The sequence below is a fragment of the Lepidochelys kempii genome, chromosome 5 (assembly GCF_965140285.1).
Source record: "Lepidochelys kempii isolate rLepKem1 chromosome 5, rLepKem1.hap1, whole genome shotgun sequence".
Lineage (NCBI taxonomy): Eukaryota > Metazoa > Chordata > Testudines > Cheloniidae > Lepidochelys > Lepidochelys kempii.
In genome coordinates, this window is record NC_136384.1 from 127,104,703 (window position 1) to 127,122,554 (window position 17,852).

The following is a 17,852-nucleotide window of genomic DNA, read 5'->3' on the forward strand; positions in this document are numbered from 1 at the left end:
TTCTCTGCTCCTTGAAGCCTTTAAACCACGATTTGAGGACTTCAGTAGCTCAGACATAGGTGAGAGGTTTATCGCAGGAGTGAGTGGGTGAGATTCTGTGGCCTGCGTTGTGCAGGAAGTTGGACTAGATGATCATAATGGTCCCTTCTGACCTTAGTATCTATGAATCTAAGTAGAAAAATCAGTTCTAAGAAAAATAAACTTGTCCTTAAAATCTACAGCAATAGTTGGTATTTTATACTTATTTGTTATTTAATGTGCTGAATTTGGTTAAAATTTGGTTCTCCCTGATATTGTGTCCTCCAGTTTTATGCAAAGCAGTTTTCCTTGGTTACATTTTACTCATAATGTTTTAAACCAGTTTGTAAAAAAACAGGACATTAATTTATAGTTTGTTTTAGGGCCTCTCCCTTCACACGTTTCTTAAACTACAAGTAATCAAAAATGCAGTTTTCCTTAAAAAAAAAAAAAGGGGGGGGGGGTTTAAGTTGTATTTTCCCAACAAAGTTACAATCCTCTACCATAGTCAGTTTCAGTGCTCTGATAGACTTGCCATCATTCATAGGAATTAGGCCTGACTTGTCTCAAGAGATCTCTATTAGTCACTCATGCAAGTTTCAAATAATTAGATGTAACATACTTATGGGTTTGGTTCTAGATGCGAGATCTCCAACCCTGGAATACGATAGCCTTCATCCCAGGTTGAGTTTGTCTGAGGATCGTCTTACAGTAAGCTGCAGCTGGAGGAGGAAATTTTACCCTTCTAGCCCCCAGAGATTTGATAAGTTATGGCAAGTCTTGAGCAAAGATGCCTTCTTCTCTGGGAGCCATTACTGGGAAGTGGACGTGCTTCATGCTGGACAAGGATGGTGGATTGGAGCAGCGTTCCCTTCAATCAAGAGACATGGAGACTCCGAAACTTGTCGACTAGGGTGGAACAGAGCATCCTGGTGTATAAAAAGGTTTGACCTTGAATATTGGGCATTTCACAAAGGAGAGAGGACCCTGATCCTAACACATGACGATCCCGAACGAATTGGTGTTTTCCTGGATTACGAGGCTGGCATCCTCTCGTTCTATAATGTAACGGATGGTATGGCCCACCTGCATACGTTCCGCTGCAAGTTCACAGAGCCTCTTTACCCAGCACTTAGGCTATGGGAAGGTGCAATAACAATCTGCAAACTGACTTAGGAAGTGATGAGACAAAGAAATGGAGCCTGCTTTTCAATTATGTGTGTGTAAAACTACTTTAAAAGGAGTTATAAATTAATTCTCCCAGATTACAGCAACCATGCTGTAAGGCTTTAAAGGGTGTAGCTACAGGTATATTTCTGACTCAATATTGATCACTAAAATGTGATTCTCAGTACCCAGTTTAGATACTCAAGTCTTTGTCAAATCAAATACCCCAGAAGGTACTATTATAGATGGGTGATTTTTACATGATTGTATTTTCAAAGTGCTCTTCTGCCATTTATGAATGGCATCAGGTTATGGAATTGTAAGAATCCTCCTCAGGGTGTCTAAAAGACTAAAGCAATTTTACACTGTTTTTGTAGTGGATTGTGGCTTACAAAATAGAACACTGTCCTATTTTAAATTACATGATAGCTATCATAATTTTTGCAACTGACATTTAGAACAGGAGCTAGCAGTCCATTTTATTAAACTACTACCCTACCTCCAGCTGGTTGGAGAGATTACCATCTTGCCATAGGTATAACTCTGAGCTTGGTTTATGTAAGATACAACTTTTAGTTTAATTTTGTTATTTGTCTGAATTTGGAGAAAGATCCAGTAACTGAAATAGCCCATGGTAAAAAGCTTCCAAGAACAATCGAAGGATTGCTTTCACTGTTGCCTAAAACTCATTTCAGATTTTCCTGGAGTAAGGGCTTCTATATCTCCACTATCTAGTGTTGTTCGGCTCCAGTAACTAGACCTTGAATTGAGCTGATTTAAGTAGTACAGCACACTCGCCACTGGTGGAAGCCTGTCCTACTGTTTTACAGTCAAACTTTCCGTAGATGCACTCCTCCAGAAATGCACACTGCAGCAGTTCTGAAGGTGGCCACCCTTCACCCATATACTAGCAGGGTATTGTGAGAGGAAGCACTGTGATGCTGTACAGCTCCCATTTGGAAGTCGGAGGCATGTAGAAAAGGACCATCTCCACCTTAGATTCTAGCTGCATTGTCACTTCCACCACAGAGCTTATGGAGCTGGGAGATTTTACTTTAATTTCTCTCCAGCTTTCTAATTTCAAAGGCACTCAATTATTGCTGCTTAATGAGGACAGTGTTTTAACACACTCACATGCAAGTGGGTTGTTATGCACACCCAACTTTACAAATACAGTAACTTTGAGAGCAACAGTCATAAGAGTGGTGGCTTGTTCTTTTCCCAAATCCATAATACTTAAACTTCAGAATGATTTCTTAGATTATATCCACAAAAGTCCTTTTTCTAGTGTAGACCCAGCTGTAGCACTTTAACTACTGTATTCGCTAACCTTGTGAGAGCACAGGCCTAGCAATGCCAGAGGCACACCTACAATAATGTTCTCATCTGTATTGTAGTGCATGGGATATTAAGAAAAATGCAAGGGCTAGGTCTCCTTGTTAAAATGAAATGGCAAAGTTGCAGTTTTTGTTTGACAAACTTGATTCATTTTTGTTTTAAGTTTTCAATAAAAATGTTTATTTTAACAATCATTTAGCATCATCTTCTACTAAGGCAAGCATACTGAATCAACTGAAGCTCACAATCATGATTCATACAATTTAAGCAAGAAACTGAATGAAACAACCTCTTCCCATCTTAAATGTATAGGCACTGCAGTAGTACGTTTAAGATAAACATTAAGCAGCCCACACCTCTGCTTATATTGTCAGGGTGTCCAAGATACCTAAAGTCATAGGAGGTAGAAAGTTCCATCAACATAATTGATAAAAATGACTTTATCAATTCTAATAAGGTATTTCTCCAGTTATTAAGGTAACTGAAGAGTATTACCTGCAGCCCATAGCTGCCATTTCTCCTAGCCTATAACCCTGCATGCAGGAGCGAAGCAGCAGCCATCAGTTGGCAAGGAGCAAGGCTGCTGTAGCAGGAGGCTGCAATTCTCACTGTAAAGGAGATGATGGGGAGGAAAGGTAGCCAGGAGACACTAATGATTTGTCACAGTGGAGCAGAAATGCTGTACGTAATCCAGTCTCTAGCATCAGATGATTAAAGGTGTTTACAAAAAAAAGAAAGGTCAGTGGGAATATTTACTGCATAATTGTCTAATGAGACATGTTTCTGCTAGGATAGTTCTACTGAGACTGGTACGTGCATATTGACATCTTAGATCTAGATCATCCCAAAAGGAACCTGTACATACTGTTCACTGAAATAAACCATCACCCAAATAACCATTACTGCGAGATCATGACAATGAGCAGTATACAAGACATTTCTGAACAGGATCTTTGGTGATGTTGAAGATTACATCCTTTTTTAGCACAATATTACACAACTTCCAATAAAACTGGGTTCATAATTTCATGGCAAATATCTTTTTGCCAACATGACATAGAAATTCTGTTCAGATTCTCATACCTAAATCCCTTCATTTCTAATGTACCATGCTATTAATTCCAAAGAGTATGGCTGCAGTACTGTACTGCACAGCATGTTATGAACAATACAGAAGTGAATGCTTACATTTAGCATTTCACTTTTTTAACATGATTTTCTATTGCATCCTCAGTGATTGTTTCATCTTCTTCAATGTTTATTTTGACCTTTTTGCCAACCAGATCAAAAATTTCTTCTGGGAGGTATCCTTTAGGTTCTCCCACCTTCACTGTGAGCATGGCAAGAGTCAGCACCGTACCTTCAGGGATAGGCACTTTTGCCACCACGGACTTTCCCAGCTACAGAAATACCAACAGAAGAGGGTTAGAAAATTGAGCCAAGTGCATTCTAATTCATAAAGTACCAAGGACAAGCGAAAGAGATGGAAAATGAGGTCTTTTTCTTACCAGCTACAAAGAAAACTCACTGACTTTCCTCTCTCATGTCTGCTCTACTTTCAAAATGCACTCATTTCAAATCAGTTTAGCAAAGATGTCTTAGTATGGAAATCTTCACTGTAAATATAGCTGAATGCCGCATTGTATTGAGGGCAAAGGTGTCACCCAAATGCTTTCTAGAATCAGGAGTGTGAATGATTGGGGTTCTTCTAGTCACAGTGAAGAAAGCCTACCTTCCCCCAGACTGGTCAGGTTACTAGAAGAGAAGAGGTCTATGGATGCCTATGGCTCAAGCCTGACTCTACCAGAGGGCACTGCAGCCAACCTTTGGTTAACTGGAGCTGCACTGTACTTGCCCACCTTGGCAAGATTATCAGTAGAAATATTTATATGCTGACAAAACTAATGAATGAATTATACACAGTAGTAAGTCTGTGCTAACAAACAAACTCTGGAGCATTAGAAGTGTCTACACATGAATGCTGTTGCTGCTATCAGCAGCAAAAGAGTTTGGGATGGGGATGCAGAAGGAGCAATATTAATGGGAGTAGAAGAGGATCTGCAGTTAAGTTTGCAAGTAACTTCTCCTACATACTAAACAAAGAACAAGTAGTTGTCAGTCTAGTTGGCCTTTAGCTACATGTGAATTCAAAAGGAAAGTTACCTTTTCATTACAGGCCATTTCACAGGGCAAGAGCTGTTTGACTGGAGACCCCATTGCTTTTTCCACCAGACGGATCGTTCTCACCAATTCTGCCAGTTCATTCGGCTCCAGGGATGCCTGGTGATCACTTCCTTTCCATGTTTTGTCCAAAGTCACATGGCGTTCCAGTACTTTAGCACCCATAGCAACTGCTGCTACTGAAATGGCTACACCAGTCTCATGTCCAGAATAGCCAATGGGGATATCGGGAAAAGCTGACTGATACGCCTTGAATTACAACAAAGTTGATCTGAATTATAAGGATATCAATTTCAGAGTCACAGAGAGCAAATGTAACAATGCCTGTAAGTGAATATACAGACAACTAGTGTCATAAAACAAATGGTTGGCTGTTTAACAGGTAAATCCTGCTTTCAATTAACATGAACTAGATGCACTGCACTACTGACTAGCCTGATTTTGTTTAAGGGGTTCACTGGGACAACCAGCATGAGTAAGGAAGGGTTGGCTCATTGTACCTTAAAACTTCTCTGGTGTTTTTCCTAGTTAAGTTGTATCCGTCAGCACCTAAACGCCAAAGGTAGTGGGTTACACTAACAATGTGTGTCTCTGTTCCCATCCAAGAGTCAACTGGACAGAACCAATTTAAAAATGTCTATGAAAGCCTTTGGATACAGATTAACTTTAAAATAAAGCACCACACATAACATTGCAGCAGAGGATACTTCAGACCTGATCCTAAAAGTGCTTATATATGCATGAATAGTCTCACTGAAAACAATGCAACTACTCATGTGCATTTTGTTAAGCATGTACTTAAATATTTTCAACAGTTTTGCAAACATTTATTTTCTTACCTCAGTATCCTTAGTAATTACAAATGTCCATGTGCCTACTACCAACAGGAACATACTATCTCAGGGCACAGATGCATTTTAATCACATTCTTGCTTTTCATTGGAAATATTAAAGTTTTCTGACCTGACCTACTATCTAGGTTCTTAGTGTCTGATTGCCTACACATTTTTGTTTTATGCCACGATAGAATGCAAGCACAAGATAATATTTCCATGCATATTTCACACCCAGCACCGTTTAAGTGTGCATGTATCGACTGATAATAAATAAATCAAGTTTCTTGATGCCACATTCTGCCAATCAGGGCTCCAGCAGAAGCTTTCACTTTGATCCTTAGGGGAACTAGAGAAACATGATATTTTCTGCCCTCTCAGCAGCAAATACCAGCATCACCAAGATCTAGGAATTGAAGTAAAAGTGCATTATTTCATCTGTGCCCTGCCTTCCCTATATGCTGTACATTACATATGATTCACTGACCGTTATCACATGGAGGTTGACATCTTCAGGCTGAAGAGGGTAAGCACTAGTGCACTGGAGAATGCAGAAGTTGGGATTGATCGGTTTCACAAGCTGATAAACCTTGTGCATTGTGTCCATTGACTGCATCCCACTGGAAATTACCATTGGGCGACCTAGCCGGTAAAACAAACGGTCATTTTTCTCCCAAGGCTTCATGACTTAGGGCTAATCTATATATGAAAGTTGCATTGGTTTAACAAAAGATGTGAATTTAAACAGATTCGGTTATACTGGTCCAAAAGGTTGACTACTGCTATTTCAGTGCAAGAGTGGCTTATTTTGACATAGCTGAAACTTGTTCCAAACTGATTTAAGCTAAAGCAATATAAGGTTGGTTAAACTAAACTAAGTGTGTCCACACAGCCTTTTGTACCAGTTTAACTAAATCAGTTTAAAAAAAAAATCACACCTTTAGTTAAACCAGTGCAACTGTGTGTGTAGAGAATCCCTGAGATGTCAGAGCTACTAGATCACCGCACCTAAGCATTTATCAAGAATTTCATTTTGCTGTCTGAAATTAGTTAAACTAGAAAGAATGTTATGCCAGCAACAAAAACACCATGTCTGTTGTTCACTTAACGCTAAAATACACTACGAGCAATTGCATTCTATTTAAAGATGCATGATATTAAGTTTGCCTGATTGCTAAAACTGATGCTGTGACAGGTTGAGGGTATGTCTGTGTTAAATTGCTAACCTCATTTTGTTTCATGGGCTCTAAGCCAAGAGGGGAGAGAGCAGGGAGGCAGCTGGAACCCAGAACGCTCCTAGCTGAAGGACATGGGAAAAAGAGGAACAGAGACTGTTTTAAAACAGGGGAGATTCTCTAAGAAAGGGGCCAGACCACAGAGACATACAAGACGACTAGGCTAAGGAGGCAGGACAAGCTGACTAGCCTATGGATGCTGATCACACCGAGGACTCATAGAATGGGTGAAATCGGGAATGGGGGGGCACTGCATTTAGGACTGTTTGTTATTTTCTAAAGATCTATATCTCTCTACTGTACTTTGTTAAGAGTAAATTGTTTGTGATTAAGAAATCCCGTTGCTATGTCTGTGTTCCTTGCTTTCCTGCCATGCTGTCACTGAAGGGGTAAATAAAGCTCAGAGTGCCCACAGAGAGGTGGAGCTTGGATGGAACATGTACAAGCAACTGGGGGCTTGGGAGAGCTAGGTCACTGGTTTTGGGGTCTAAAGTGGCTGGACTGCAGGGACCAACTGCTCAAGAAGGATGTTAGATATGCACTCTACACCTGGGAGTGTGCCTGAGAAACCCAGAGCTAGAACCAGGGGCTTAGACGTATGTGGGCTCCAGCAGCTGGCTTCATGCACAACAGACTGGTGGTCCATTTAGAGAGAGCGCTTGGGCCAGGCTGTAACAGACGATATCTAAAGGAATTCACAAGGAGACATAATCTGAAACTGAGAAATTACTGAAACTGTCTCAAGTGGGAGGTAAATGGTTGGGACCTGATATACTGGGACTCAGTGACGGTTAATAAAAAAGTCAAAAATAAAACCATTCACCTTTCTTTGCTGTTTTTTCCAAATATGGAAAATTGTTTGTATCCCCTGATCCTACTTTAAAAAATGGAACATCCAGTTCATGCAGAAACTCGACCGCCATCTATGAAAAGAGAACACATTATTTTTTTTTAATTCCTAAAATTGCCAGTCCCCCTCCTACTCAACATCAACAAAGAATCACCCACAGTGGATAACTAAGCCCTTCTTTTCCATAAGAAAGACTAGGTAATTGTAACAAAAGTACTTGATATTCAAGGCTATGCACACACATACTCCAACGAAAACGTATCCCTATAGTATCAATCACACCACTTCCCACTCCCGGATCAGGGACAACATATTGAATGCATGGGGCCAAATTCTGCAGACTAACACCCTGTGAAATCCCAAACAGCACTGAATTTGGCCCAAGAAGTTTAGTCTAGCAAGATTAAGTATAGTGTCTACAGTGTGACTAAATTTACTGGCCAGGAAAGGTGCTGGATAGATAGAGCTAGAGACTGATATCGGCTGTCCATGAATTGCTTTGAGATCCTTGGGGCTATATCAAAGTATCTTTGTTGCTATCCACAGAATGAGGAGCAACAGCACTAGCTTCACCACATCGATTTGCCTATGTGCCTCCACCATGAACTGAAGGTCCCACCTCTAGGCATCAGAGAGTAGTGCAGCTTCCAGGTGTTTTTAATCTTTGGCCTCTCTCAAGTGACATTAATCAGATTCAGCTGAGCTGGTGATTTTTGCTTCAGGTGGTAGTGTAGCCATGATATAGGAGAGGTAGGGGAGGTAATATCTTTTGTTGGTGAGAGAGACAAGCTTTTGAGCTTACACAGAGCTCTTCTTCAGGTCTGGGAAAGGCACTCAGTGTGTCACAGCTAAATACAAGGTGCAACCATTTTTTTAGCATACGTAGTTAATGTATTGTGAGAAACTGTTACGGTGAAGTGGCCAGTTAACACTTCCACAGTCAAAGAAGAGTTAGTGGGTTACAAGTTGTGGTAATAATAAAGACACTTAAGTCCATGATTTTTAGTGTCTAGCAAAATTATAAATTTAAGCTCTTACGCATGTCTTTTGAAGGTATTAGGCAGGTTCCTTTGAGGATGAGGCCTGAGAGGTCAGAATGGAGTGATCACTTTGTGAAAAGTGTTCACCCAGAGGTAATATGGTGTTTTTGACTTATTTTTCTGTGTGAGTTCATTGTAGAGCATAGTGATTGTCTGGTTTCACCCACATAGTTCTTACTGGGGCATTTAGTGCACTAGATGAGATATACCACATGTTGTGATAGGCATGCGTAGGTCCCAAGGATTTTGAATGGTGTGCTGTGGGGGGTGGGGGTATTGATCATCATAGCGGTGGACATATGTCTACAGGTTTTGCATCTGTTGTTATGGAGAGGGTCTGGGTGCCTCTTTGAGTTGATGCACCTTGGTCTATGGGGAGCCTGCTGGTGATTTTTGTGATGTGAACCTTTGTCCACTAGGAATGGACTAAGATCAACTCATTTCACTCATCAAATGGTAACAACTTTCAGCCAGTTATCAGCTTGGGCTGGATTTGAATCAATGACCCCAAAGGTGAAAGGTATCACCAACCTTCTGAAACAGTGATCAACTCCTCTCTTAGGACTTTGTTTTCTGGAGGCCCAGATGTAAATTACCAGGTGGCTACTTTTGTTTATAGAATGCTTTCATTCTAAAGAGAAGGGATCCCCCCGCCATTTTTTAAAATAAAGAAGTCAGAATAGAAAATGATACAAGTCTCTAAACTATTTAGAGGTTCTATAATTGTATATTTAAGAGCTGTTTATTCAGTAGTTAGAGGATAGCAAGAAAAAAAATTATTCCTATTATGGGAAAAATTACTTCAGAACTGTTAAGTGGCATCTGGAAAAAATGTTACCACCCTACATAGGAAGCCAGAAGACACTTCTATTTTATAAATGCAACTAAGAAGATACATATAAAGCTGCATCAGAACATGTGAAATATTAACAGCTTTTCGAAATGTTAATTATACTCAACCCTCTTCTAAAAACTTATGTGCTGCAGACAAAATAATTCAGGTATTATCAGAGATCATGCAATGACTGCCATTACAATTGTAATTGGCCTCTAAGTAGAGGAGTCATCTGGAGGAATTAAAAATAAAACCATTATCAGCAGAGCTGTTACAAAACTCCTCCACACTTGCTCTGTTTTGGGAAGACATTAGAATAGCTACACAACTTTGTCAATGCTGGAAAGGACAGAAAATTCTGCAACTCATTAATTGTAGTTATGGGGTTTATTTAGAGGCTAAGGCCCGGATCTCCAAAAGGTATTTACTCACCAAACTTGCACTGAAGTTAACAGGAGTTAGATGCCTAAATATCTTTCAGGATCTGGGTCTAGGATTTATGCCAGAAAGAGGAAAAACAAAAGCAACTATGATCTATTCTAATTTGCCCCGCCTCTATGATGCTAAATCAAATTTCTTGTGCTTACGCTGTTGTAGCTCTTCATAATTATTTGAACTAAATAAACAAATTAGATTTGTGGCCCCCTGTTACCACTGAAAGGGCTTGGGGAAGATTACACAAAATAGAGATTTGGAGCCCAGCCCTTCTTAAGCATAACAGCTATTTTCTAACTCTATGCTAATTTTCTAAAAATATATGTTCTAGGAATTATTTTGGGGAAATTCTGTGGCCTGTGTTACTCAGGAGGTCAGATTAGATGATCAGAATGGTCCCTTCTGGCCTTGGAATCTATGAATCATTTCTTATGAAAAGTTGGCAAATCGTATGGGAGAGATTCAAGGAATAGGAAATAACCTTGAATGACGCACACGGTGCACACAGAGTGGTTCACTGGGACTCTGTTTTATCTTCACTACAAATTGGAACAGAGTAAATAAAGGAGTCACTCACTTCCTTTATACTTTACATTAATCAAAATCTCTTCCTCATATCATTAACAACTTAACTCTACATCTTCTATAGCACAAAATTCTATTAGTTATGTTCAGTTTATATTACAAATTGAAAAATATTTCACTGCATGAAGCATTTACAGTCAAAACAATAGTCACGATGAGGGCTGCAGGCAGCTCCTTAGACAAATACATTATGCATTTGTGCCTTTTTGGGTCAATATTGTCAAATAAATTAGGAGGGCTGCCTCAGTCACAAGATAGCAGCATCCAAAGTAAAAAAGAATTTATCCTGGAAGGTGCTAAGCAACTTCAGCTAGCCATTGGGAGATGGAAGGGGCTTGGCACTTCATGATAAGTGTTTCGTACTTTGTAGATCAAACACCAAATAATGAAGGGCGGGGTTTTCAAAAGTGTCTCTTTGAAAATCCCACTTTAAGATCCCAGATGTAAGAACACATGAGGGATTGTTGGGTTTTATTTGTTAATGTAAAAGTTCACTATCCATTATTTAGCAAGCCTCCCTGACTTGAAGGCAGCATGAAGTGACCCATAACAGTATTTTTGCTCATCTGTTTCTAGGCCAAAATTGAAAAGCAAAGTTTATCAGACACTTCAGCTGAAACACACTGAAAATGAGACTATACCTGTTGAATTTTCCAGTTAACAGACTTCAGCTATACCTCATGTTCAAAGGATTATCTGTTAACATCAAGATTATGTGCATAACTGAACTCAGCAACTACAACAGTTGAAGATTACAGAGGGCCTTTTTATTTCTTTAGACACACACACACCTTTGATGGAAGCAGCAGAATTATAGGCTTCATGGAGAAAATGTGTTTATAGGAGAGGACTTGAAGGCAGAGTGGGTAAGAGACTGTCAGACAGGATCAGGGTGTTTCGGGAAGAGGGAGTTGGATGGAAGGATTCCTGACCAAAGAGTAGGAAAAGACAACAAAAGGGACCATTAGTTTTGTGGTTTGGGTCATGCAAAGGGGGTATGGTGGCTAGCAAACAGACAAAACTGCAAAATAGCAGGGGCAGGGCTGAGAAAGGCCTTGACAGGAAAGGAATTTGATGCAAAGTGAAGGCTGAAGGAACCTGAAAGGAGGAGTGGACCATAGACAGGGTAACATGTAACTTGGGAGAGTTGCCAAACTCTTTTGTAACCAGGTTTAAACTGATAAAGATCAAGTTATTCAGAATTCTGGCTGAGACCTTTTCTTTAACTTGCTCCATTGTGTGTTGGCACTTCAGCGTATGAGAAAATGTATTTGGGGGACATTGGGTAGGAAACATATGCAACTGTAACTGGGGGCTAGTCTACACTGGCAACAGTAAAGCACTGCTGTGGCAGCACTTTAATGTGGCTTGTGTAGTCATGACAGAGCGCTGGGAAAGAGCTTTTTCTCTCTCTAAAACACCGACCTCTATGAGAGACATGGCTCCCAGCACCGGTGCACTGTTTACACGGGTGCTTTACAGTGCTGAAACTTGTTGCACTCAGGGGGATGTTTTTTCACACCCCTGAGCGAGAAAGTTGCAGCACTGTAAAGTGCCAGTGTAGACAAGCCCTGACACACAATGGGACTGATTTAGGACAAAGTTGTACACTGGCTCTAATTTTCATTTGTTTTGTAGTTTAGAGTCCAAACAGACCCTTGATGTTAGTTTAACATACAAATCACACAATACTACAACTGTATTAATGCAAGAATTGCATTTTGCTCTCTGTCCCACTATAGCTCATGTACCTCATCCATGCCAGAGGCTGTGAAGTAGATGCCTATCTCCTTTGCATACTTTTGCAGCTCTCGATACTGGTCATGACTGAACTCCAGGTGGCGCTTGTGCTCTCCATAAGTCTTTCCCCAGGAGTGTTTGGAGGTATAGGGCCTCTCCAGGGCTTTTTTGTTAAATTTGTGCTCCAACTCACTCTTCTGGAACTTGGCACAGTCTGCTCCACACTCCTGAAAGACATATCATCTTAGAATCTGCACAGGACAGGTGCCACTGAATCTATAGTTCATAAGTACTGCTGAAAAGAAATACACAGAACCAAAGTAACAGTCTGACTAACATTCTCATTTTAAGACTTATTTTCACATATAGCAGCGTCTTCTATCTTTGACAGAACTAACGAAAGTAACTGTGTGAGGGTGTCCGTAAAAATAATTTAGGATCACATGCAACAAAGACAAACATTTTTAAAAACCATGTATGTGTACTGTCAACTAATCACATCAATTATTTCCATATTGAATATCAGCTTTTATATAGAAAACACCGATCCTCTATAGACACCTTACTAAAGAGTGCTATTTGGAAGTTCAGTGAAAATAACAAAATATAAGTCAAAGTTGCAGTGCCAAGTGGACAGCAATCATTCATACACCAAGCATATATAGTACAGGTAGATAGTTCCTTTTCAGTTTCTTATAAGATTTTTACAATCTCTTGCTTTATTAGGTAAAATCTGACACACTTGTTCAGTCCCCCATCAATTTTTTTTTAAGTTGGGAAAATGGTTCAGATGTTTTCAATTACAGAATTGGGGAAAAAAGCAATTTTTCTATTTAAAAATGCAGCTTTAAAAAAAAAACAGCTCTGGCACCTCAGTGGGAGATGAAGAAACTTAAAATTTGACAGGGATATAGTGCCAAGTGGCAAATGTGCCTTTCATGGATAAGATTCAAATCAGCTCTGATTTACCAGAGGGATAAGGGTTAAAAAAAATCCTCCATTCTTCACAGTTGCACACTGACTTTTATTATACAATAACACTCTGTATGGTACATATGGCTCCATACATGTACTCGGTCATGTGGTGAATGAGGCAGGATCCTGCATAAACAGTATGTGATCATATAGTCAAAGGAGGACCATGGTAGGTTAATTGGGCCACTTCCTCCTTTCACTTCACTAGCTTTAGATAAATCTTTTTCAGTGTGACACGTCACCAGCTAGGAGAGGACTGCTGTCCTGCCTCTAATCTTGTGGGGCACCTAGGCCAGCTCAGAGCTCCATTGTGCCAGCAGATGCCCACGGGCTCTCACTGACCTGCACTCCCAGGGCTCCCTGATCTCTGGAGAGGGTATGTGGGAAGGCAGTGATGCTGCTGGGGAGCGGTGCTGAAATTCACTGCTCACAGGGAGCAGTGAATAGGACACCCCATCCTCTTGCAAAGCTTCTGGGGTCGCCCCACCCCTGAAACCTGCTCCCCCTCCCCCTAACACCCCTGCTCCCTTATAGACCCTTCAACACAGCATGCCTGCCCCACCCCTACAGCCCCCAGCGCCCTAGCTTCTCCCCAAGCACACATACAGAGCCCTTCCCCCAGAGCCCTCGCCCCTACAGACCCTTCCCCCCAGCGCTCTCCAACCCCCACCCACTCCCCCAGAGCCTCTGCTCCCCACAGACCCCTCACCCCTACAGACCCCTTCCCCACACCCTCTGACCCCACCCACTCCCCCAGAGCCCCTACTCCCCACAGACCCCCTCACCCCTACAGACCCCTCCCCCAGCGCCCTCCGACCCCCACTCACTCCCCCCAGCATCCCTGCTCCCCACAGACCCCTCACACCTACATATCCCTCGCCCGAGCGCCCTTTGATCCCCTCTCACTCCCCCCAGCAACCCTGCTCCCCAGACCCCTCACCCCAGTGCCCTCCGACCTCCACCCACTCCCCCAGAGCCCCTGCTCCCCACAGACCCCTCGCCCTTACAGACCCTTCCCCCCAGCGCCCACCAATCCCCAGCAACCCTGCTCCCCACAGACCCCTTGCCCCAGCGCCCTCCAACCCCCACTCACTCCCCCCAGCAACCCTGCTCCCCACAGACCCCTCGCCCTTACAGACCCCTCCCCCCAGCGCCCTCCGACCCCCAGCAACCCTGCTCCCCACAGACCTCTCGCCCCAGTGCCCTCCAACCCCCACTCACTCCCCCCAGCAACCCTGCTCCCCACAGACCCCTCACCCCTACAGACCCCTCCCCCAGCGCCCTCCGACCCCCATCCACTCCCCCAGAGGCCCCACTCCCCACAGACCCCTCGCCCCTACAGACCCCTCCCCCAGCACCCTCCGACCCCCACCCACTCCTCCAGAGCCCCTGCTCCCCACAGACCCCTCACCCCTACAGACCCCTCCCCCAGCGCCTCCGACCCCACTCACTCCCCCCAGCAACCCTGCTCCCCACAGACCCCTCACCCCTACAGACCCCTCCCCCAGCGCCCTCCGACCCCCATCCACTCCCCCAGAGGCCCCACTCCCCACAGACCCCTCGCCCCTACAGACCCCTCCCCCAGCACCCTCCGACCCCCATCCACTCCCCCAGAGGCCCCACTCCCCACAGACCCCTCGCCCCTACAGACCCCTCCCCCAGCACCCTCCGACCCCCACCCACTCCTCCAGAGCCCCTGCTCCCCACAGACCCCTCCCCCCTACAGACCCCTCCCCCAGCGCCCTCCGACCCCCATCCACTCCCCCAGAGCCCCTGCTCCCCACAGACCCCTCACCCCTACAGACCCCTCCCTCAGCGCCTCCGACCCCACTCACTCCCCCCAGCAACCCTGCTCCCCACAGACCCCTCCCCCCAGCGCCCACCGACCCCCAGCAACCCTGCTCCCCACAGACACCTCCTCCAAGCGCTCTCCGACCAACACCCACTCCCCCAGACCCCCCCTAGACCCCGCCCCCCAGACCTCCCGCAGCCTGCTCCCCACAGAGACCCCGCCCCTTTGCTCCCAGCAGAGCGCGGGTCCCTTCAGCCCCGCCCCGGCCGCGCGCACCTTGACCATGCGGATCATCTGCTTGGCAATGGCGAGGTCCCCCTGGTGGTTCTGGCCGATCTCGGCGATGATGAAGCAGGGCTGGGCCCCCCCGACCCGCCGGCCCGGGCACAGCTCGAACTCCAGCGGCATCGCGGTGCGCGGGCGAGCGAGCGCGAGCCCCAAGAGCAACGGCCGCCAACCGCCACTGCCCCCGCCCGGCGCGCCACCGCCAGCAGGGAGCCCGGGCTCTGTCACCCCGGGCCTCAGCCAATCCCCGCAAAGCAGCGCCGGCGGAGTCCCACCAATCAAAGCGCCTCATGCGCGCACGGAAGGGTGGGGCTAAGGAAGGTCCGGGTCCGGTTCGGGCGGGTGCGAGCCGCGCGCCCTCTGAGGGGCTGGTTCCCGAGGCAACCCAGCGCCTGATGCCAGCCGGGGCCTAGCGGGTGCCAGCCCTTGGGAGTGCATTGCACGGTGGTGGGCGGGAGGCCCGCGCGGTCCCGAGAAAAGGTCTAAGGCAGGACCCTGAAGAACCTGATCTTTCTCAGTTCAAACCTGGTTCCGACAGAGTTTGGCAACGCTCCCGAATTACATGTGACCCCGTCTGTGGTCAGCTCCTCCTTTCAGGTTCCTTCACTCTGCGTCAGGTTCCTTTCCTGCCAAGGCCTTTCTCAGCCCCCCCCGCTGCTGCTTTGCGGTTGTGTGCGGGGAATTGGTGCTGGTGTGGGAGTCTTCCCGAGGCGCTTTAACGAACGGGCGGTAGCTGTGGGCGTGGTGGTGGAAATCTGTGAGGGCGCTTAAACCATTTGTCCAGAAAATATCATTGACCTGTCTGAGATATCATTCATATCCTGGTGTATTTGTCCAGAAATTCTTCTTCGAGGTGGTCCATGAAGAGGTTGGCATATTGGGGGACGCTTACCCATGGTTTTGTTATTGTTATGGGTGAGGATGAAATGGATGAGGCTGGTGATGTGTTCGGGGTGGATATCTGAGGGTTGTCTGTTATTTTATAAATATTTGAGGCAGGCAGCTACACTGTCATTGTGGGGGATGTTGGTGTATAGGGATGTGACTTCCATGGTAGCAAGGATTACCCTTCATGCAGCAATGGATGATTTTTCAAAGCCAGTCTCATGTTTTCCTGGGAGGAGGGAGGCTGACATGATTTTTAATGTTTGCGGTTGACAATATTGACACCACCAGTGAGCCACTTAATGCCTCACCCACCCTCCACTTGGTCCCCACTCTTAGCCTCGCCTCCCATTGTCGAGTTCCTTTGAAGGATGGGGGAGGGAACTATTTGTACTCAGGGGAGTGACTATTGAAATGGTGTCCTCTAACTCACCAGCCCCACTCCCAGTACGTGTTCAGAGTCCTGGCTGCTTACTTTAGTCACAAAAGGACAACGTTACTACTTTCTCCTGCAAAGGTGATGCAGCTATGAGAGAGCCATCTGGATTCTTTTCTGGCTCACATGTCATAATCAGAATTGTTAGCTAACGGGGACAGAATTGTTAATAAGAGGGGCATGATACAATTATATGAAATAATATGAATGGAAACATTACACTGGAATTTTTTTAAACCCCCCTCCAACATACACACACACACACACACTTTGGTAATTGAACCACTTGCGATCTATCTGCACTTCCTAAAGATATTTGCAGTTAGTTCAAACAAGCTAATAGATGGGGATCTCCTGATACATGGATGGCACACTCCCATACGTATCTTTCTACCCCAAACATCACACTTCAGTCTTGACAAAGCATGGTTTAAAACAGATGGGTTGTTGTTGGAACCTAAAACCTTAGAAATATTAGATAAGATTCTTCATATCATACGTTTCTGAAATTTCAAATATCTTGTCAGTCATGAATAAGGCCTTTGTTTTCGGTTTGTGTTTTATTTAATTTTTCCCAGAAATTTATCAGAATTTATTATTACAACAACAAAAACTGCTGAAAATCAGTGCAAAAAGTATTAATAATTGTCTGGATAAATATCGGGGTTTATTTTGGTGGACAGAAGGACAGATTTTCATTTTTCTTCCCATTTTAGTGTGTCAAATCTTTAAACTTATCTGCTAACAGCTTGAAATGTGTACGTGGTGGGCGTGAGATTCATCAGTACGTTCAGAAGCGCACACACTTCAGAGTTTGCATGCGAGCCTGTTTGTTTATCGCGTGTATCTTCTAGACTAATACATAGCCTTACTTCAACAGGCAGCTTTGCATATACACACAGACTAATGTATTGTAATACATATATCTCATGCAATGTATTGTATTCTAATAAAACAACTTATTTTTTATATATTTGAATTATACAAAAGTAGGGTGAAAATCAGAAAAAAATGAATACTACTTTTTGTAAAACCCAGAATTTTTTCCCGTAAAAATCGGTTTAAACTGAAAACAAAAGGGTTTAGTCATGAATCAAGTGAAAAATAGCAGTTATACCAGTTCAGCTTTAAGCATCTACTAGATACATTTTTAATGACATCAGCATTTGATCCTATTCACCATAACCCCTTATTGGCAGGACAAATGCAGTAAAAATGATCA

General features: G+C 43.9%; 2 protein-coding genes across 6 annotated transcripts in view; one reads left to right on the plus strand and one right to left on the minus strand.

Moving 5' to 3' along the window:
- Window positions 1-11,811, plus strand: part of TRIM14 (tripartite motif containing 14) — a 40,304-nt gene extending 28,493 nt beyond the window's left edge. For 2 of the 5 annotated variants that reach the window (XM_073345758.2, XM_078852965.1), the window contains one exon: window positions 659-2,717. In XM_073345758.2, coding sequence (XP_073201859.1) covers window positions 659-1,194 — 536 coding nt within the window. In that variant the 3' untranslated portion in view covers window positions 1,195-2,717. Of the gene's footprint in view, window positions 1-658; window positions 2,718-11,093 lie in introns of those variants that run through there. The other 3 variants (XR_012159146.1, XM_073345761.2, XM_073345759.1) reach the window with 3 other exon arrangements.
- On the minus strand, window positions 2,689-15,529 carry NANS (N-acetylneuraminate synthase). The gene is made up of 6 exons (XM_073345762.2): window positions 15,301-15,529; window positions 12,269-12,484; window positions 7,596-7,695; window positions 6,025-6,179; window positions 4,687-4,953; window positions 2,689-3,923 (listed from the first exon to the last, which is right to left on the minus strand). Exons 1-6 carry the CDS (start codon window positions 15,430-15,432, stop codon window positions 3,714-3,716), a joined length of 1,080 nt encoding a protein of 359 aa, XP_073201863.1. The 5' UTR covers window positions 15,433-15,529; the 3' UTR covers window positions 2,689-3,713.
- Window positions 15,530-17,852: the final 2,323 nt, after the last annotated feature.